This window comes from Crassostrea angulata, chromosome 5, assembly GCF_025612915.1.
Source record: "Crassostrea angulata isolate pt1a10 chromosome 5, ASM2561291v2, whole genome shotgun sequence".
Taxonomy (NCBI): Eukaryota; Metazoa; Mollusca; class Bivalvia; order Ostreida; family Ostreidae; genus Magallana; species Magallana angulata.
Window position 1 is genome coordinate 33,583,085 of NC_069115.1, and position 22,917 is coordinate 33,606,001.

The following is a 22,917-nucleotide window of genomic DNA, read 5'->3' on the forward strand; positions in this document are numbered from 1 at the left end:
TTAAAGATGGTTTTTCGCCCTGTGTCAGGTATCTCTAGAACGGTCAACAATTCATAAACACTTGTTGAATAAAGTGTGTTCATATTTACGACTCCTTTTATTTGATATTAAGATAAAGGACTGGGCCCTCAAATTAGGGGCTAGGAAGACTTAAAAATTATTTTATAATTATAACTCGTTACGGAGCAATACTTTGTTAAATCATACAAAAACAAACAACCTTATTTAGCTGAATCAAACACTGAAATCCGTTCAAAATCGGACGATACATTGCATAGATATTGGGGTTTTAAAATTGATTTTTTCGGTATTTTTTAATTTGATTCCGCTTTCCTAGTTAAAAAAGTGTTTAGTTCAAAGTTAAATTAACTCGTACCTAAAATGATTAAGTAATTGCTAAGTCGTATTTAAACACATTAGGACAATCGCAACTTCTCGGGCCTTTCCGGCAAGCTCGGAAAAACACCTCGAATGTATTAACATCACCGGATGTTAGAATTTTATACAAAATGTAGTCGCTTCCTATTAAATAAGTATCGGCTAGACGGTCTTGTATGTCGCTTCTGTGTTATATTTTAGTGTATATCGTTTACTTTAATGAAGTATAGCTCACATCTCAACAGATCGTAAGAAGTGTTCTATTTATTTCAAGTTTTACAAAAAGGGGGGTTGTCATGGACGCCTAGGTAATACATTCGAGGTGTTTTTCCGAGCTTGCCGGAAAGGCCCGAGAAGTTGCGATTGCACATTAGGAGTTTTTCAAAGATAAATTAAATCGTATCTAAAATGGTTCGATAATTGCTAAGTCGTATTTAAACACATTCGGATTATTTTTGGTTAAGTCGTTCTTAACTTGAAATTGTTAAGGTTTGTTTATTCGTACTCAAGTCGTACCATGAAGTATTCGCGCTTTTTTAACTTTTTGATTTAGTTACTCTAATCATTGGTTAAAGAACTCTGCTTCTTACAGGAAATTCTAGCATTGCTCCCGAAATTAACGGAAGACCCCCTCGTTGCTCTGCAACGAGCTTTGCTCTACTTATCATTATTTTTTTTAAAGTTCAAATCAGGATATGCCCTTGCGATTTTGAAATTTGTTTATGGCCTTCATTCGGTAGAATTATAAACACATATTATTTAACTGTCAATTCAAAGAATCACACTAAGTGTCATACAATGTGGCAGTTTCTATGCTGTTTCAAATTTAATCATAATAAAATAACTTTACATAAAGATTTGGTTAAAATAGATGCATTGTTTTAACAACGTTTAAATCCGTTGATATTTTCTCACTAAGCCTTAACAGTGCTGCAAAGGTTTTACACAAAACGGACATCCCTTCTTTTCTTTTTTATACAAAGACATGGTATTGCACATAAAAGACATCAAACTTGGCTATGATATTATCAAGCAGCCAAATGTTATACGTGTAGCCTGGTTGAACACAAACGATAACTACATGTGTGCTTCGAACATTAGCCTTTAGTTTAAATAACCGCTATATGATAAAATAAGACATGTATGGTCTTATTAGATTTTCAAGTTTTAACATATATCAAGTTAAATGTACGATCAGTAATATGAGATTCTTATCCGAACACACATACTTCCGCTCGAAATTTCACAGGAACTGACCTGAACAAATCACGGGGAAGTTTCGTGAACTTAAATTCTGCAGATTTATAGCTATTATTGAGTTTTTTAAGGTAACTGAGTAGTAAATATACGTATATTTGCCAAACAAACTAGTTTTGCTTTAAATTAATAATCGTGATTAATTGATAAATACACTGTCAGGTTCTTTTCGAGATATGCGCTTATATTTGCATGTCATTTATTCAGAAACTGCTAATGGTTGCAGCTTGGAAACAAGGACACGTGATTTACAGATAGAGAGTGCCTGTAATAATGGTATGTATTTTATTTAAAATGGAAAAATGCTAAATCATTATACCATAACTTCGTAAAGAAAGTTCGGGTATATTGTTGTTACCCTGTTCCATCCGTCCGTCCGTCTGTCACGTTTTACTTTCTGAAACTGCTCTTACATCTTATAAACCAGCAAACTCAACTCTTGGAGTTTGATTTGGGGTGTCATGATGTTTTGGAAAAAGGTTTTAAAAATTCTCTGGTAGTCTTGGGGTTCAAATAATTGGTAAAAAAAGACATTTTTCACAAAAAAAAAACCCTTTCTCGAACTCCTCCTACATTTCCATCAGTAGACAAATAATCTCTTGGAATATGTTTTATGGTATCCTATAGATGCGCAAGAAGGTTTCGAAAATTTTAATCCTGGGGGTCATTTAAATGTTGAAAAATTACGTTTTGTTTTGTTTTTTTTTTTACAAAATAAATGGTTTCAAAAACGTCCTTTTTTGGCAGTAGCCAAATGATCTTCTAGAATATGATTGGGGGTGTTATATTGAAGTGTGGTCAGGTTCAAGAATTGTTTTTATGAAGTGGATCAGCGGTCAACAAAAAATAACGTTTTTTGCAAAAAAAGAATGGTTCCCAGAACTCCTCTTATAACTTTTGGTGTAGCTACGTCATCTCTTGGGATATTATTGGGGCTGTCCTATAGATGTGCAATAAGGTTTTTGAAATTTAAATTTCACCCAGGGAGTCAAATAGTAGCAGAAAACTGACGTTTATCACTCAAAAAAAACCATACATCCTACAGTGCTGCTATCCTGAAAGTTGACAAGGATAGGATAGGATAGGATGCAGGATGCACGATACATGATAGAAATATAAAAGTTAAGTTCTATCCTATCCTATCCTTTCCTATCCTGCATCCTGTAGCCAATCAGATTCGAGTATAAATTTCAGATTTATTTTGCAAAACGGAAATTGGCGTAACAATGTATTTTCTATGTCAATTTTATAAGTTTTACAAGTTAAACCATTTAAGAATAATTATTATATCAAGAACGTAGTGCATAACATTGATGCGTGCTAAAATGTCGGCGCTACATCTTTGTCAATTCGTACGCAAGTACGGAGTTACTGCGAGAATTCGATGCAACATTTGACAACGTCAGAAATAGATTTCTGTATTTACTTAATTTAAAGTCTGAAAATAATAAAAGTTTGAATTAAAAACGACCGATTCTGCATTTTAAAAGATTAACATGTATACAAGAAACAGACATTGCTTCACGTTTCATATAATTTCTTCGATGCCCAATAACAGGGACGCATATTTCTGTCCGATATTAACCTGAACATATCGAATTAATAAATGTAAGCTAGCTATAAATACTTAAGAATTTATAAATTAAAAATAATTCAGAGTGATTTAACTATAAACGATATAACCTTTCTAAAGGAATAATTCATTTCAAGATCGTGTTTACATTTATCGCCGAACGAATCGCTCAAATAATGATAATTACGCTCAGTTATATGTGATAGGAAAATAATTTGATAAAAATATGTGACTAAACAGTTCCTCAATAAGTGCATCGAAGTTATTTATCTGTTTTTTATGCATAAATAAAAAAAAATAAAAAAATCGAATCGCTTACCTGTTTGTTTACGTTATTGTGTCAATCCCGCGTACGATTTCATTTTACCGTAACACAGGTAAGTAAGTTATCCCGCTCAAAGAATGTTCGGTTTTAAGATTTAATTATTCATTTTGAGTACTACATTAATTGATAAAATCATTTAATTCTTAAATTTCGTTTCATTTAACTTGCATTCCTATATTTTAAAGGTATGGGATAGGATAGGATAGAGCTTATTTGCAGGATAGGATGCAGGATACAGGATATAGGATAGGATAGGATAGTTTTGTCAACTTTCACGATAGCAGCACTGTAGAACTCCTCTAATTATTTAATGGATAAACACATTATTTCTTGGGATATGATAGGGACTGTTCTATAGATGTGCGGTAAGGTTTTAAAAATAGTAGCAGAAAATTGACGTTTATCACTAAAAAAAAACATAGATTCCAGAACTCCTCTTATGATTTAATGGATAGACACATGATATCTTGGGTTATTATAGGGACTGTTCTATAGATGTGCAGTAAGGTTCTAAAAATAGTAGCAGAAAATTGACGTTTAATCACTCCAAAAAAACATAGATTCCAGAACTCCTCTTATGATTTAATGGATAGACACATGATATCTTGGGATATTATAGGGACTGTTCTATAGATGTGCATTGCGGTTTTGAAAAATTAAATTAAACTCTCGGGCCCATTACCTAAATACCGTTAGATGCCCTTTAAAGATTAAGAATATATATGGTAAAGGGGTGGGTATCTCAACCATTTTCGACATATTTGTGCACTTCCTGTTTGTGGGGGGTCACGACCACCCACGTGGCCTATGTCCTACATACCGTTTGATACCCATTGACACAAGAAATAAGAATATATATGGTTTAAGGGTGGGGATTTCAACTGTTTTGAAGATATTAGGGGACTTGCTGTTCGAGGGGGGTCAGGGCCACTCACAGGGCCCATGACCTACATAACATTTGATGCCCCTTGATATAATGAACAAGAATATATATATATGGTTTAGGGATCATGATTGTAACAGTTTCTGAGATATTTGGTAATTTCCAATTCCTGGGGGGATGACCCCAGGTGTCAGATCCAATAAACCCTATATATTGCCAGTAACAGTCAATATATGATTATGAAAACCCTGTATTATTATCTTTGTCCGTTTTAAAGTTACTATATACAATAGAGTCTACGTTTCTTCCATTAAGGTTCAATGTTAGACCCCACACCCTTTTGACCCCCAGAAAAGTGGTTGTCTAAACCCAAATGAGATAAATCAAACTAGGTCCCACAACTAGATTTGCAGGCCTATTGTATCTTAGAGTTTTGTGCAATTCTGTTCAGCATTCTCTGAGAAACAAGTTTAGAGCGGGGAAGAAGAAAAAAAAGATGAAGAATAAAAATACATGTACATGTAATAAGAACCGTACAGAAACAATGTCTCAAAATTTCATTTAGAAGACTTAATAATGAAGATTAAATAGAGACAGGGTCATCAAACATCAAATATTTAAATATAATTGTCAATTTCTGATTCTAAGGGGGTCAGGATGACCCCTTAGGATCATGACTTACATACCATAACGATCTGATGCGGCATGACCAAAAGAGATCATATTTTTGGATAAAGGTGGGAATCTCAATGGTTTCTATGATATTTTTTAATTTAAGGAAGAGCACTTGGGATCATGACCTACTTACCATCTGGAATGCCTTGAACAAAGAAACAATAATATATGTACTATGATTCAATTTAAGAACCCAGAAATATGTTTATCATCTACGTTTTGTAATATGTTTATCATCTACGTTTTGTAATATTCCTCTATATATATATATATATATATATATATATATATATATATATATATATATATATATATATATATATATATATATATATATATATATATAATAATAATAATAATAACTAGACACGATCTCGTTGCGAGCAACGAGGAGGTCTTCCGTTTGATTTTAGAATTTGAGATATATGTTTGATCTTGATTATGCTACAGTAAAACTCGTTTATAGCGCAGTCATAGGGACCGATGGATTTACTTCGTTATATCCGTAATTCGCTATATCCGTATAACGAATTCGTAATAATAACTATAGCAAATTCACTATATACATGTATTCTTATACCAGACTATAATTTTTGCTATTTGAGGCTTAGAATAAAAATACATTACTTTGATACCTTTCATAATTAGATTGTAAGTCGAAAAAAATATATAGATCTTTCAAACTATTATGTTAAAGGGTAGTGCAAAATTTTTTAAACAGTAAAGAAATTCGTTATAAAAGTGTTAAATTTCGTTATAATTCACCTCTACGGAATCAAAATCAGTTCACTATATCCGTAAATTCGTTATATTCGAATTCGTTATAATCGTAAAAATTTGCAAAGATTGGTGAAGAATTTTACCGGGGACTAAAAAAGAATTCGCTATATCCGAGTTCGTACTAAACGAGTTTTACTGTATTTAACAGCTAAACATGATTTAAAATAGAAAACAGGGTGTACATTCTAAGGGTCAGATAGATACTATTTTGTTTCAGGGATAAGAGCTTTGTTTAACAAGTGTTTAGAAATTCGTCACCGTTCTTGTGATATCTGAGAAAAAAAAAACTTTATGGGGCCAGTCCCTTATCTCCTTATTCGAGCCACTGAACCAAATTTTGAAGGTTGCATTTTGTAAAGTATATCATTTTGAGCATCTTTTCTTCTATACTGCATTTCAAAATATTTTCCTTTTTGAGATATAGGTGGTCATAGTTTATGGACTCTTGACCCCTAAAAAATCCGTATTACATAACACATGAATAAATCATTACATTACTTGGATACATAACTGTAAGATAAACATATTTGCATCTATAGCCGTTCATTAAATTTCCCTCAGCAAAGAGCTACATATGAAAGATTTTAGAGCGCTTTAGTACCCTAATTTGCCGGGCCAGCCCCTTTTTATTGATATCAAATAAAAGGTCATTTAAATCTGAACACATTTTGTTCAACAACTGTTTAGAAATTCGTTATCGTTACCGCTCTTGAGATATATGGGAAAGAACGTTTTAGGGGCTGATCCCTTAACTCCTTATAGGGGCCGTTTAGCATAATTTTGAAAATTGCATTTACTTAGTACATCATCCTGAGTATCTTTTCTTCTATACCTCATTTACAAATATGTTTCCTTTCTGAGATATTGGTGATCAAAATTCTGAGGGCTACAGATGAAAGACTTTAGAGCCCTTTGGTCCCCTAATTTTAGGGGCCAGCCCCTTCGCTGGGTTGTTAAGGAAGCATATGGGCAATTTAGCGTCTTTTTTTGACTGTTATATTCAAAATCGTGAAATTAAATAATTATTTTGAATAAGATCAAAAACTTAGTATTATCCTTTAAAATAGATGTCAGTGCAATAAAATCGGATAGTACATAACTGCCACATTGGTGCATTATCACGTGACAACTATAAATAGCTTACGTATATTCCTTAAAATAAAATGAGATAGAACAACACTACCCTGCGGTTTCAAAAATAAAATAAACATACCAAGTGAAAGCAAAACATCTCCGTTTAATCAAAACCGCTGCTAGAATCCTATGTTTTTCCTTATTAAAAAGTTATTTATCCGGTTCTCTTAAACCCTTCCCAACTTTTATATAGTTTGCACGGAAAACGGCAAATTGCATCAAAACAACACACAACATGTGATTCTAGCAGCACTTTTCAATTTAAGCATTGATCAAACTAACGATACGTATAAGATTTCAAGTTCAATATATACGGGGTAGTGTTGTTCTAGTCGGATTTTTATATCGTTAACAACGATATAGGAAAGCCTGGCCGAGAAATAAAAGCAAATTTACATACCTTTTAGCGAATGATTGATAAAACTAACATATCTTCAGTATTCTTATGTTCAATTCTCAATAAATCACACCACAATACTTTATTAGAGTTCTTAGATTAGTTATATTTTGAATATGTTTACAATGCTTTCCGATCAAATTCACACGACATTCAACTTTTAGTCATGACGTAATCAGTGTGTAAATCTACGTAATACAAACTAATTTCTGGAGAAAAATTGTCTTCAGTATTCTTTATTTGTTTTTGATCTACGTTTAGTTGCTTAGATATTTGAATATGTACATAATAATTAAGATTTGTGATTTCACTGAATTACATGTAACTCAGATGCCATATGCTTCCTTAATACCCCCGCGTTTTTCTTGATATCAAATAAAAGGTCATTTAAATCTCAACCCATTTTGTTCAATAACTGTTTAGAAATTTGTTACCGTTCTTGAGATATATGGGAGAGAACATTTTAGGGGCCGATCCCTTAACTCCTTATAGGGGCCGTTTAGCAAAATTTTGAAAATTGCATGATTTAATACATCATTTTGAGCATCTTTTCTTCTATACTGCATTTAAAAATATTTTTCTTGTCTGAGATATATGTGATCAAAATTCTGGATTTTTGGCCCATAAAAACCTCTAATTACTAAATAAATTATAAAATCATTACGTTGCTTGGATACATAACTGTATAAATAAACATATTTACTGTTCACTGTTTGGTACCCTGATTTTAGGAACCAGCCCCTTTTTCTTGATATCAAATGAAAGGTCTTGTAAATATAAACTTGTTATGCATTACATGTGTAAACAAAATATTTTTCAGAAAAGAAATAAACTAAGAAAACCATGAAAATTACGACGTTTTTTTAGTCTCAATTTTCGGGACCAGGCGAGCTTTATCGCCTTTTAAGCATGACAAATATGAATGCCAAATTGCACATCTACAATCTCTTTTCTACAATCCCTGAAAGTTTGAACTCAATATCCTTTACCGTTTAGGAGGAGATCCTTGGACAAGCCGACCCTCTGAAAATCGCTAAAACGTCATTTTCTCAAGAACTGAAATGACGTCATCAATTTAAAAAAAAATCATATTAAGTTCGGATTAATATCTATTTGATCTGAAAGTTTCACGAAAATCGGTTCAGCCCAGGGTTGGCAGGGAAATACCAGTGCTGGGAATTACCGGTGGTAAATACCGGTATTTCCCGTCCCGGTAAATACTACTGTTTTCCACTAAACTGGGAAATACTGGGAAATATAAATTTATAATCTTCATTTCTTTAGTTTGTTCAATGTAAAACTTATGTTTAGGATAAAAGATATTAACAATAAGCATCAAAAACCAATTTATCATACTTTCCCATTTCACTGTCACTTTATGAATCTTAAATTCACCAGATATCACCTATTCTAAAAGACTTCTATAATAGCTGCTAATGTACAAATTTTAGTCCACTTTTTTTAACTTCAAGTTTTGTGTTTTACAGATTTATAATTCAACGCACAAAATAAACTGTTATAATTAGTATAGGTGTTACAAGTAAAAATTTAATAACCACACATGTTGTTTTAATAAATAATTGACACTTGACAGTTTTGTGCTCCTGTTTTGGGCAGATATATACTATGAGTGGGGCTGATTGGCTTCTTCTTAGGTGTGTTGCATACTGAGGTAGTGACACAGTCACACTTTATTTTTCACAATTTTCTTGCCCCATTTTTACATACACCAAATAACCAGAAAATGGAACCTTTGATATCATGTTTATGATAACTGTGTAGATGCACCTATACCTGATTAAAGCTTTAAAAACAAATTACAATGGTGTACGAATGAACCTTGTTTGGAGTATTCATAAGAAGATAACCAATGCATTACTGACCAGTCAAAACTTGTTAAAATCAAAGAACATTATAAATGTAAAAAAGCTGACAAGGTGTACTATTGTCTACATCCCAACAGATTTGATTAAGACTAATGTCTAAGTATGAAGTACTATAATATGTAGTTGTACTTTATTTCCCAGTATTTCCCCGGAAATACCAGTAATTCCCGGGAATTACCAGTATTTCCCACTGTCCTGGGAAATATGAGTATTTCCCGCTTCATATGGTTCAGCCATATCCGAGAAATCGCCTGCACAATTTTTGTAAGAAAAAAAATAATAATAGGGAAAAAGAAACCGAACGAAAACAATAAGGTCTTCCGTTGGAAAACGGAAGACCTTAATAAAAGAAAAGAAAAAAAAAACAACACTAACTGCAAAACATAAGCGCTTTCATTGTTAAAAATCTTCACACGTTTTACAGTCGTTAAAACTATGACGTGATTACGTTACCTAGTGATAACGTCAACAATAATACGATGACGTCATAATGCTTATTGAAGGAAACAATCATAGAATAAAGTTATCTAGCGTAATATACAGTAAAACAAAATCAAAGACAAGAAACCGAACGAAAACAATCAATAAAGTTATCTAGCGTTATATACAGTAGAACAAAATCAGACAAGAAACCGAACGAAAACAATCAAAGACGATTAAACAGTCTATATCAAACAATTTAACGAAGGTTTTAGTGACTTTATAAAATGATTTCTTTTTCCCTTCGTTCAATTGCATTGTCAGTATAATGTTTATAAAACGGAAAAACTGAAAATTGTCCGTGGCCACAAATATCAAGATGTTCACAGAGTCTTATTTTTCTGTACTTGGGTTGATTGACGTGTTGTTTGTGTACACGAATACGGGTGCATAGGGTTGTTCCAGTTTCTCCTATATAAAATTCGTTGCATCCGCTACACGTAATGTTGTATATAACATTTTTTGAGGCACAAGACTATTATATTATATTATATTAAGATTATATATACTGCAAAATGGTTTCTAAGCATAATTTATGAATAAGAAATTTAAAAAATAAACAAAAATGATAAAGATTTTATAGGCATGGTAAGTGTATTATATAACAGTGACATATATTATTTACAATATAAAATGTCGTCGTACGTAATTATATAGCATACAGGCAAATACTTGATTATTAAAAATCAGTTTTTTTGTTATTTAAATTTAGGTATTGAATTGACAATTAATCAAATTGCCCACTCTTCAAAATTTTAAATTATTTATTGAATGCAAAAATTGACCCCCCCCCCCCCCTTTAAAAACAGGGTGCGTGATGAAGGACATTTCTTCAATGAATTATAAGGGCGGCGCATTACATTGTACATCATTGAAACCCGGACGAATGAATAAGAAATTATGATTGATAAGTTATAAGTAAAATGTTGGTCTGTTTAAATGCAATTAAATTATGAATAAAAGATATGTGTTTCCGAATTACATGTGTTACCAATATATATACTTTTGCTAAGCGAAAACATAAGAAAAATATATATTTTAAAAAGAATAACCAAGAATCAGAAACCAAAAGTATTTCTCATCCGTATATTACATAATTATGGTATTATAAATTCACAATTTTTGTAATTTTCAAAATTTCTATTTAATTTATTTAGAATTTTGTTTGTGAAATAACGAACACAATTTGTTTTAGAGATCGATTATTACAGACATTGTGTCATTGCATGCTTGAAAGCCTTTTTATACTGTTGTCTTTAATGTTTGCTATTAAACTGAAAATATAACGCGATCGAGCTTAAGGAAGGAGTCTTCTTGTTATCAAACATACTTCTTATAAGAAATTCATGAAATTTTGACACATTCAAACGGATCATATTACCAAATGATTCTATCAGTTTAATCAAATTTGACCTTTTTGTTTTTGCATAAAGGTTAAGTCAAGGTCACTACCTTTTTTCTCAACGTAAATGATAATAAAAATAAGAATAGCTCTTTGTAGTTCTGTAGACATTTGTTTAAGATTTGAAGATTCTATTCTTCAATGAAATGATAGAATATAAGAATGTCTATCAGCTTAATATACTAATTTGGAATGAATATTTATACTAAAATTGATATTGCTTAACCCGCATTTCCTCGAATTATTTTAAATTTTGAAGAAATTCTGATTAAATTTTTATGCTTCCAATAATGAAATATTTCTGATTTTTATGTATTATTGAGACTTTATAAAAAGATATAAATTGACAGAAAAGCTAATATAATGACCGTTTAATAAGAGAGAAAAACTGATTTTAGTGATTTTTTCTCAAAACTCAATGTATAGAAAGGGCGCTTTAAAAAGCTTATAAAATCTAATTTGATAGGCAAATCATATTTTAAAAACATATTCTGAAACACAAGTATCATATCATCAGTTCACATTAGTAAAAAAAATCCAACATAAATGTTATTGTTTTTAAAATGCTAAAACAGACTCATTAATCTGCAGCAATTCTGAATTGCGAAACATGTGATATTTTCCTACGCCAATATTACGCCAAAAATATAGTCCTTGTTAGATTCTTTACATTGATTACTTTTTCTATGCCAAGTTGTATGGTAGTAAAAAAGAGAGAAAAATATACTATTTTAATTTCCTTTCATCTTGAGTAAATGAACAATTAATCAAATTTACGTTTGACAAGTCGAAAACCAGAAAAAACTCCTTCCTTAAGACAAATTTAGGCATTCAGTTTTTTAACGAACATCACATAAGCTTTTAATTAACGGTAACCACATGTACATGTTTGATAAGATTTCTACCGGTATAGTTATTATTAGATTTAAAAAACTACAAATACATGTATATGCATGCTGTAAAAAATAAAACAATATTTTAAAAAACACGATGTTCAAAATGCGTTTGATGTCAACTGAGTGTAGATATGGTAAAACCTTTATTGACAAGTACAAAGTAATACTCCAGTAGTGAAAAAGAGTAGACAAATCAGAAAACTTGTTCGAATAGCACTGATTATAACAATTTTGGTTATTACAATGTACATGATCATGGGTTTCTTTGAAAACCATTTGAATTAAACAAATATAATCACTTTTATTCAGTATTTTGAATTCAAGTGAGTAAAATACAGATCTGGTAAATGCTCTGTCATATTAAGCGGTGATTTTTAGATCACAAACTACAAAGCCCCAACTCGTGTTTAATTTAGCCTCATACAATTATTTATAGATTTTAAGCTGGATGATGCTTCTGCCTGACATCAATCATAACTAATTTTAATACGAAGTTATAGAGATCGCACGGGAACTTTAATTGTATGATTGCATTTTCAACACAGCCATCAAAAAATATGTAAGAAAAAAATGCATAACGATGGCATGAATTGAGCCTATATATGTAAAAGATAATTTTGAGGTAAACAAATCAATCATTTGAAACCATTTTAAGTTTTAGCATTATAGCAAAGGGAAAACACGAGTTTCATAAAAATGTCTCCCTCTACTCTCTCTCTTTTCTCTCTCTTGATGAAAACGAATGTGTTCTATCAAATTAGAAAACAAAACAACAGTACTCTAAACCAGTATCATGAGCAATTCTTGTATCTTAAATGATAACACAACTTTTGATTCAAAAAGCGATTCTAAAGGTACAATGTTAAAATTCAACATCCGATTAATCAATCAATAAACTGTAATGAAGCGTAAGGATAAATTTACGAAAAAATGAAAGTTAATCAACGTAAACTAAAAGGCTTCAGTTGCATTGGGTGTATCAGAAAAAAGTGTTTTATCCATATATTTAAGCATAATTAAATGCATTATTTTGTGATTCGTGCGGGTGAAAAGGTACCTATTACTGTAGAAAAATATATGTTTGAAGAAATTTAAGTAAATGTATATTTTTCCTGAATCCTTGCTTTCTTCATAGTCCATGTTTATTAACCAGAGAAAGCATATTTTGTCTACATTTACATCTATCTTTGAATCCCCTCTTATCCATTAAAAATGAGTTAAGTGTGTAAATTATTGTCTATCACATCGTTACACAAGAGGTTCGTGCAAGTCCATGCAGGTTCGTTGGGTCCGTGCTCTTGATGTAGCTAAATAAGTATTCATCAATCAAGAAATTAGCCACGCATTATTCAACACTAATAGTAATATGTTTTACGGTGCGACCGTTGGGGCGAGCACAGCATGTGATCAAACAATGAATTATAATAAATTAATAAAATAAAATTAACAACGTGAAATTTGAATGCCAAAAAATAAAACATACCTATTTTTCAGTAAATTTTCATTATTCATAGTTTATAAGATTTGTTATAATTTATTTATTTATATGTAGAACAATAGTTTAATCTCAGATACAATGTTGTTGAGTAATTAAGATTTTAATATATAAATATTCATTGCACTGCAGTAGACATTTTTTCTTAAACTTAAATATAAAACTTGACTCATCATAGAGCTCCCCCCATGCTAATTTTTTTTTCATTTTTGTCAATTTATACATAGAAAATCGACTTACCATGGATTTGCCCCTCCACTTAAAAAAAATAATTAATGTTTAATTTTATTTTTAATTTACGCTTAAAAATATTTGCTTATCATGTTAAAAGAACATGGTGTTGTCCCCCCCCCCCCCCCCCCCCACATGTAATAAATGGAAGTGAAAATAAAGAAACCATTGAACTGCTAAAGGGCTGAAGGATTAGAATTTTCATGATTTATTTTTCTTTTTGCTTGCAAAGATTTTTTGGATGAGGCTGCCATCCACCCACCCACCCCCTTTAAAAAAAGGCGCTGCTACGTATACACTGGTATAACGTTACGTTTCAGGAAATTACCGTAATTATAGTGAATAAAATATTTGTGAGCATTCATCCAAATTAGTGCAATTTACAACTGTTTCCTGTATCTGAAGAAATGTCCTTATTCGTCAGCTGTTCTTTATCTTAGCCTTTGCAAGATTTTGAGAGGATTTTGGTCATTTCAGCAGATTTACAATAACTTCAATTAGAGTAATTTCCCCTTATCAGTGCTTATTGTCACGTCAAAGCTGACGTTGGTTAAGTGTCGTCTTACTCTTTAAAACTCCCCTGAGAAATAAAAGTATGCGAAGTATACTGTTTTATTTACTTAAAAAGCATGATGTTCTTAAAATTACACATCTTATAAGCTTTTCAAAGGTTTTACTTTGATTCTCGGGAGAACGTGATGTTGGAACGTGAGGTTGGAAACCATTGGTACTATGAATTGTGGGTCAAAATTTACTGACTCCGAAAAAATATATCGGATCAATGTGTAAACGTTTGTGACGTCACACGATTATTTTTGATTGAAAGTGTACTGAGGTGAACTTTAGAGGTAACATTGACTTTATGTCGCTTACATCGTTATTGTTTTTACTGTCTAAATTTGTCTTGCTGATTCTCGTGAGAGTGTGAAGTGATAAAAATTGCCATGATTACAGGGAACTACTGGGACGATTAAAACGATGCATTACTGGTCCGATTTACTGACGCCAAAAAAATCCGTTGAATGAATGTGCAACTAGTCCGAATTTTCTATTCACACACGCCTTGCCGGTAGAGCTCGCTTCGCGCCGGCGCTGCGCGCCGGCGAGCTGCGCTCGCTATAAATAAGACATACATGAATGATTAAGAAAACATCCATTATAGCACTTGATTTAAAGACGGTATTAAATAAGCTAAATAAATTAAAGGCATGCATAAATTAATACGCCGAAATCATTTCACAGGATCGCATATATTATAGTCTTATCAGTTTATAGCTGTATGAATTACAATCAATTTGCATAAGAAATAGATTGAAAATACATTGTGGATGTTAATAATCCGGTAAATATAAGCAGTAAAATACATGTAACAAAATTCTCGCCAGTTGTACATTACCCATATCAATGGCAGAAACAACATGCGTTTGTATAATATCAAAGATATTTATACAGCAATCTAAGAATGAAGCTTGTCAATGAAACGTGTAAAACTAACATTATTTTCCCCATTTAGAAGTTAGACGGTATGTTGCGGTGGTGCTATTTGGGTTTTCTGACACACTGGTTAAACAAGATTTTTTTCAGTAAAGAAAAAAATATTTCTAATTTTTTTAAACCCAAACAGTGTTTTTGACAATGTAATGAATGAATTAAGATGTTCTTTATTGTAACAGAAAATACATCACAATATGTTAATATTTCTACATCACTGACATTAAAAAGTAGATCACCTCAGTCAATACTAAAACATAAAACCTTTTCATCAAAAATACATGTATCTGATAGTGTTATTTATTTGTCCAATGCCAAATTTCAAAATTTGAATGAATTGTTGAGATGAAATAGAATTAATGAAAAAAATATATAAATGTGACTGTAATTCAGTCTTGGAACTTTCCTACAAAATCACGAAGTAAAGAAAAAAAACATTAAATTAAATCTATTCAGGACATTTTGCAGAGACAACCAATCGCCAATTTTAAAATGCTGTTAAATAGATATGCATGATTTTAACATATTAGATTGGTTCTGTGTGACACAAAACAATGAAACCTTGTTAATTACTGAGATTTATTTTGTCACAATATGATATCATTTTTATGAGGCAACCTTAGTTAATATCTAATTCTTAATGCATTTTTGACGTCTCGGTTTCCATTTTTTGACGTTAAAACACAAAAAATTCTGACGTCATAAAAATGAAAAGTTTATAGCCAAGCTAGATTATTAATTTTAATATAATCTGATTTCCTATGTTTTCATCTGTAAGAATTACTTAAAACATGATTTTATGATTTTTATGTCATACAGTGCTGCTATCCTGAAAGTTGACAAGGGTAGGATAGGATAGGATGCAGGATGCACGATGCATGATAGAAATATAAAAGTTAAGTTCTATCCTATCCTATCCTATCCTGCATCCTGTAGCCAATCAGATTCGAGTATAAATTTCAGAGTTATTTTGCGAAACGAAAATTGGCTAAACAATATAATTTCAATGTCAATTTAATACGTTTTACAAGTTAAACCATTTACCATTTAAGAAAAATTATTATATCAAGAACGCGGTGCATAACATTAATGCGCGCTAAAATGTCGGCGCTACATCTTTGTCAATTCGTACGCAAGTACGGAGTTACTGCGAGAATTCGATGCAACATTTGACAACGTCAGAAATTGATTTCTGTATTTACTTTATTAAAAGTCTGCAAATTAATAAAAGCTTGAATTTATAAACGACCAATTTGGCATTTTAAAAGATAAGCATGTATACAATTGCTTCACGTTTCATATAATTTCTTCGATGCCCAATACATGTAACAGGGACGCATATTTCTGTCCGATATTAACCTGAACATATCGAATTAATAAATGTTAGCTAGCTATAAATGTTTAAGAATTTATACTTTAAAAATAACTCCGAGTGGTTAAACTATAAACGATGTAAATTCCCTCAAGAAATTATTTATTTCCAGATCGTGTTTACATTTATCGCCGAACGAATCGCTCGAATAACGAGAAATACGCTCAGTTATATGTAATAAGAAAATAATTTGATAAAAATATGTGAATAAAAAGTTCCTCAATAAGTGCATCGAAGTTATTTTTCTGTTTTTTATGCATAAATATAATTAAATCAAAAATCGAATCGCTTACCTGTTTGTTTACGTTATTGTGTCCATCCCGCGTACGATTTAATTTTACCGTAGCACGGGTAAGTAAATTATCCCGCTCGATGAATATTCGGTTTTAAGATTCAATTATTCATTTTGAGTACTACATTAATTGATAAAATCATTTTATTCTTAAATTTCGTTTCATTTTATTTGCATTCCTATATTTTGAAAGTATGGGATAGGATAGGATAGGATAGAGCTTATTTGCAGGATAGGATGCAGGATACAGGATATAGGATAGGATAGTTTTGTCAACTTTCACGATAGCAGCACTGTAAGACCCCTTTTCTCATACACTGGCTTATATATATATATATATATATATATATATATATATATATATATATAATTTAATTCTGGTTGTAACGCGCTTTCTGATTGGCTAGAAAAATTATTTTATATCGTATAAAGAATGTTGCCTACGTCATAGTAAGACTAACGTCTAAAATGTATCAATACGCCTGACGTTACGTTTGAATTTTGTACAATTTTACGTCATTTTAAAGGTAAAATGACCGTTTATATATACAATGAAGAATAAAAAAATTAAATTATAAGCAATGAATTCAAAATTTATTAGTTTTATACGATATAAAATGGTTTGTAACAGTTTACGCTTTTTTATAAACCGCTTCGCGGTTTATAAAGCGTAAACTGCCCCAAACCATTTTATATCGTATAAAACAAATAAATTTTGAATTCATTCCTTAAATATAATATAATAAAAAAAGCAACACTAACTTCAAAACATAAGCGCTTACATTGTTAAAAATCTTCAGACGTTTTACAGTCGTTAAAACTATGACGTAATGAGGTAACGTAATTACGTCATAGTTTTAACGACTGTAAAACGTATGAAAATTTTTAACAATGAAAGCGCTTATGTTTTGCAGTTAGTGTTGCTTTTTTTATTTTATTATATTTTTACCGGACACTGAGAAAATACTTTTGTGATTTGGATATACATATATATATATATATATATATATATATATATATATATATATATATATATATATATATATAAGCACTAAAATTAACCAACGACACGAAAAATATTGTCAAAATGTTCGGGACAACCCGTTCCTTCTTCAGGACAACAAAATAAAAACGACATAAGAAAGAAGAAAAACATCTTCAAAACTAGCACTTAACTACAAACTAAATAATATATAAAACCTAGATAATGTATAAACACCGGATCAAAACGTGGCAGCTACATCTTAGTATTTAAGGTTTCGAGCCCGAGAAAGAAAAATCCCGTTCGACGCAGCGGACGGTCTGTGAAGAAGTGCTGAAAGATAACGCGAACGAATTAACTTGGTAATTGGGGGTTGCTGTTAATTAAGCTGTACTAGTAAGATAATTCGTAGTGAAAGTTTGTAGGGAAGATTGGCCCTGTAAAAGCCCACATAAATAATCATGAATGCAAAAACTTATGGAAGTTAAAGCTGACATGAATTCATGAATACGCATTATTTCCCTTTTATCTCCGACTACCGCCATATTAGTTGCCGATTTCTATTGTTCTGCTCATCGCTACACACCCCCTATATAAGGCTTATAGACTATTCATGCTTCACCGCATTCAGGAATTTCATACACCCGAACACGTTACCTTGGACGAAAAGACTTGTAAAAACGCGTTTTGAACAAAAAATATTACAACCACTGCACTGGCAAGATGTATCCAATAAACGACGAAACAAGACAGACACAAGAAGAAACAAATCCAGGTGCAGATACTTGGAAAATTCCTCGATAATTGTATACCGTTTTCCTGTGTTTGTTATAACATCGCACATGCGCAAACCACAAACTGTGGCAAATCGAGCATGGTCAATTATCGCATGGATTTTAGAAACGGGGCGTTTTTGTAGGAACTGATGGAAACGTTGTTACTTTCTTGGATTTTCTATCATTTATTAGCTAACACTGTGTTGGATGTAGTGTCGCCGGGTTTTTCAAGAAGATGCAGACGTTATGCACTCTGCATGAACGACATATGTGTTCGATGTGCATGCGAAGTAAGGTAGCTGCAAACTAATACGGATACCTCGGACTAAATATATTTTGTATTCATTGATTGTTGTTTTCTTTATTACTACATTTTACTACAATGTGTAGTTCATGCATTTAGAAGTCTGTGCAACGTGAATGCCTCGATCGGAAAGCAACCGACCGTAACTTTCTCAACCGGTATATATACTCCAGTGGCAATAGAGGAGCGATCGAAATTAATATGGCGACCAAATCTTTTATGAATTCATGTCAACTTTAAATAAAGAAAATAAAATGGATAGAGAACAATTAAAAATAACAAAACCGATTAAGGAACGAGCTAATAATTTGAATAATTAACATGATTAATAGTTGGTACATGGACCCAAAAGGATGAAGATGGTGATATTGCTACGAAAACAAATCAGTACTTAGTTGATGTTCATTTTGGTGAAGTCACTTAATTTGTTGATGCCGTCAGGGCGGAATGACTTCAGTCTATGCATTCAAATTTTTTCGTTATTTTCTCTCTCCGCATCTGTCCAGTTAGGGTTGTGATCAATGACCAAAACCACCATGTCCTCCCATTTGTGACCATCTAAGTCAAAATGTTCCCCAACGGGTTCTTTAATTTTTTTAGTTTTGACGGTGGAACGATGATTATTGATGCGCCTACGGAGGTCTCCTGTTTCCCCTACGTATTGTTTCGGACAAAATTTACAATTGATGAGATATATACAATTGTCAGTACGACAAGAAGTATTTGCGAAAATTTTGTAAGTACGGCCAGTAATGGGGCTAGAGGAGTCGTTTTAGAGAAGAAGTTTAAATTGTGAAAAGTTTACAGACGGACGCATAGACGGACGACGGACAAAAGGGGATCAGAAAAGCTCACTTGAGCTTTCAACTCAGGTGATCTAAAAATGATAAGTCTATACACTTACTTATACATGGAATACAAAAATTTAATACGAAATTGTCACAGGGTCAATATGGTGTCAACTCAATAGTGTTAGTCTGACAAATAAAAAATTACTTCTGCAATTAAATTAACAGAAACTTTACAAATGCGATAGGATAGGTAACGATAATAAGCTTATTCAAATATTAAAGGGGCATGGTCATGATTTTGGTCAATTTTTTTCTGTTTTTATTATTTACAATCCTTTAGGAATGCATTTTTAATAACAAAATGAAACTTGAGAGTCAGACGTAGAGTTATAAGCAAGAATGTGGGCTTCCACTTCTTTGTCTTGTAAACAAGGCTCGTGTCCTGTTTTTGTTTACATCGGTTCAATATACCCTTAAAAAATCTTTTTCAAGCTCGTTTGTCTATTTTTCTTTTTTATTTTAGGCCAAAATAAAGAGCTTCTAACGTTTAACACATTTATTTTAGGTCTAAAACTGGAAAATTCAATTTAACATTCAAATGTAACCAAATGCTTTGTTTACATTGCAAATAATATTGTGCTACTATACATATATATTGGTTAACATCATAATGATTATCCAATTAGAGCACACTATGAATCCCTTTAGCTGATCATTACGAAAGAAATGTTTATGAATGTTAACTAATCCTTTTCTGTGTATTGAAAACACATGCATATATGTATACACCACGTGAAACCCATCTAATCGAAGAGCTGGGTAAAACTTGTACTCGCTTTTGAGACTTGTAGACCTGTGTTGTGTACGTAACTTCAGACAAAGATCAGTTATTTGTAACATGCATGTATTTTTATGACCGAAACCCCTTGCACTTTCTTATTAGGTAAATAACAGGTTTAAGGTGGTGCAGGACAACTGCATCTTGTGATGTTTACTTCTTATTGAAATAAACAATAAATAAAAGTATAAATATAATATTTTCCCCCAAATAATGTTACCTAACACTGAAGCGCAATGGGTTAGAGCAATAACATGACTGTAAAGCATTGGAGTCCGATGTGTGTTTTCGGTAATGTTTTACTATTGATATATTAAATGAATGTTCAGGGGAGGGAGGGTCTGGACACCTCTCTCACCCCTTCTCTAAATTCGTGGACACGATTATACATGTAGGCACACAGAAGCAAATCTAAAGCCGGCAACCGCCGCGGAGAGGGGGCATAATTAAATTTTATTTGTAATAATTATATAGACCATTATACTTTCTATGACATGAAATGTTAAGATTATTGATTAACTTAAAATTCACATGCAAACAGTTCAACCCCGAATTGCACATTGCTCATGTGTGTTATCATATTGGAAGGGATCTCATCCTTCAGTTATGAAAAATATAATTTTTAAATGTATTATCTGAACTTGCATGTGACCTTCATTTTCAATTAAAACGGTGTTATTTAGGGGCAAACACTTGGTGCGGGTATTACTGTCTTATGACAACATCTAGTTAAAACTTGCATTTATAAATACATGTTACATAGATGTATATACTGTTTATTAGATATAGTACATACAGGTACATTTAACGGATAGCCAAAAATTAGGTATCTCCGCATCCAATCAAAGATTTCTTTCTTGTATCTTAAGCTCACCTGTCAATTCAAAGGACCACATTAAGTGTCATACAATGACAGTTTCTATGCTGTTTCATTCAATATCAAATTTAAATCGTAATGAAATAACTTTACATACATATTTTGTAAAAATAGATGCATTGTTTTAACAACGTTTAAATCCGTCGATATTTTCATACTAAGCCTTAACAGTGCTGCAAAAGTTTTACACAAAACGGACATCCCTTCTTTTTTTTTTTTTTTACAAAGACATGGTATTGCACATAAAAATCATCAAACTTGGTTATGGTTCTATCAAGCAGCCTAATGTTTATATTTTTAACACGTACATGTAAGCTTTATATTTAACCCCGTATAGACTGGTTGAACACAAACGATAACTATGTTTCGAACATCACCGTTTACTTCAAATAACCGCTATATGATGAAATAAGACTTAATAGTTCTTCAAATTTTAACATATATCAAATTAAATGTGACATAAACAACTATCAGTAATTACGTAATTTGATATTCTTATCCGATCACTCAAACTTCCGCTCGATATTTCACAAAAACTAAACTCAACAAATCAGTCTCCTGAATTTTAATTCTGCAGATATATATATATATATTATTTTTTTTTTTTAATTTGAATTATTTAAGGTTACTGAGTAGTAAATATACTTATCTTTGCCAAACAAAGTAGCTTTGCATTAAATTATCGATCGTGATTAATTGATTAATATAGGTTCTTTTCGAGATGTGTGCTAATATTTGCATGTCATTTATTCAGAAACTGCATCTGGCAGCAGCTTGGAAACAAGAAGACATGAGTTACAGAGAGAGAGTGCCTGTAGTAATGGTATGTATTTTATTTAAAATGGAAAAATGCTGTATCATAAAAACTTGCATTTATTAATACATGTTACATAGATGTATGTACAGTTATTTTACATTTAAAGGATAGCCTCAAAAATTAGGTACCTCCATATCCATTCAAAGATCTCTTTCTTGTATCTTAAGCTCACCTGTGAGATAAAACTGTATACGAGGGGGTTCAGCTAGTGCATGAGCTAGCATGGTTTCTTTGCCGAAATATGGGATTATGGGTCAGCCATGGATCACAGCTATGACAATTTTTTTTCTGAATCGAGACCAGGATTACCTTCGGTGAACACGTTTATTAGTCCAAAGGCGCTTAGATGGTAAAGTTGTCAATAAACAGGGCAGAAGGAAAGTATTCCTTTCAAAACAAAAAGACTAGCATGTGATATCAATTGTCAGCATCATGCAATAAGTTATTTTTATGCCGAAACTACAACAAGGGCAACGTAAAGCTGCGCATCCCCTTGCGAAGTGAAATATTGGAGGAGGAATGCATTTTGTAGAATATACATATAATTAAAGAGACCACATATTTATTTTTTTAAAACATCTTTGA

At 31.8% G+C, this 22,917-nt stretch overlaps 1 protein-coding gene across 1 annotated transcript in view; it reads left to right on the forward strand.

Annotated features, from left to right (window-relative positions):
• LOC128184684 (GTPase IMAP family member 4-like) overlaps positions 1–22,917 on the forward strand; it is a 129,822-nt gene that overhangs the window by 71,680 nt on the left and 35,225 nt on the right. The window contains exons 6-7 of the mRNA XM_052854253.1: positions 1,843–1,911; positions 22,270–22,338. Of these exons, the coding sequence (XP_052710213.1) occupies positions 1,843–1,911; positions 22,270–22,338 (138 nt within the window). The remainder of the gene's footprint in view (positions 1–1,842; positions 1,912–22,269; positions 22,339–22,917) is intronic.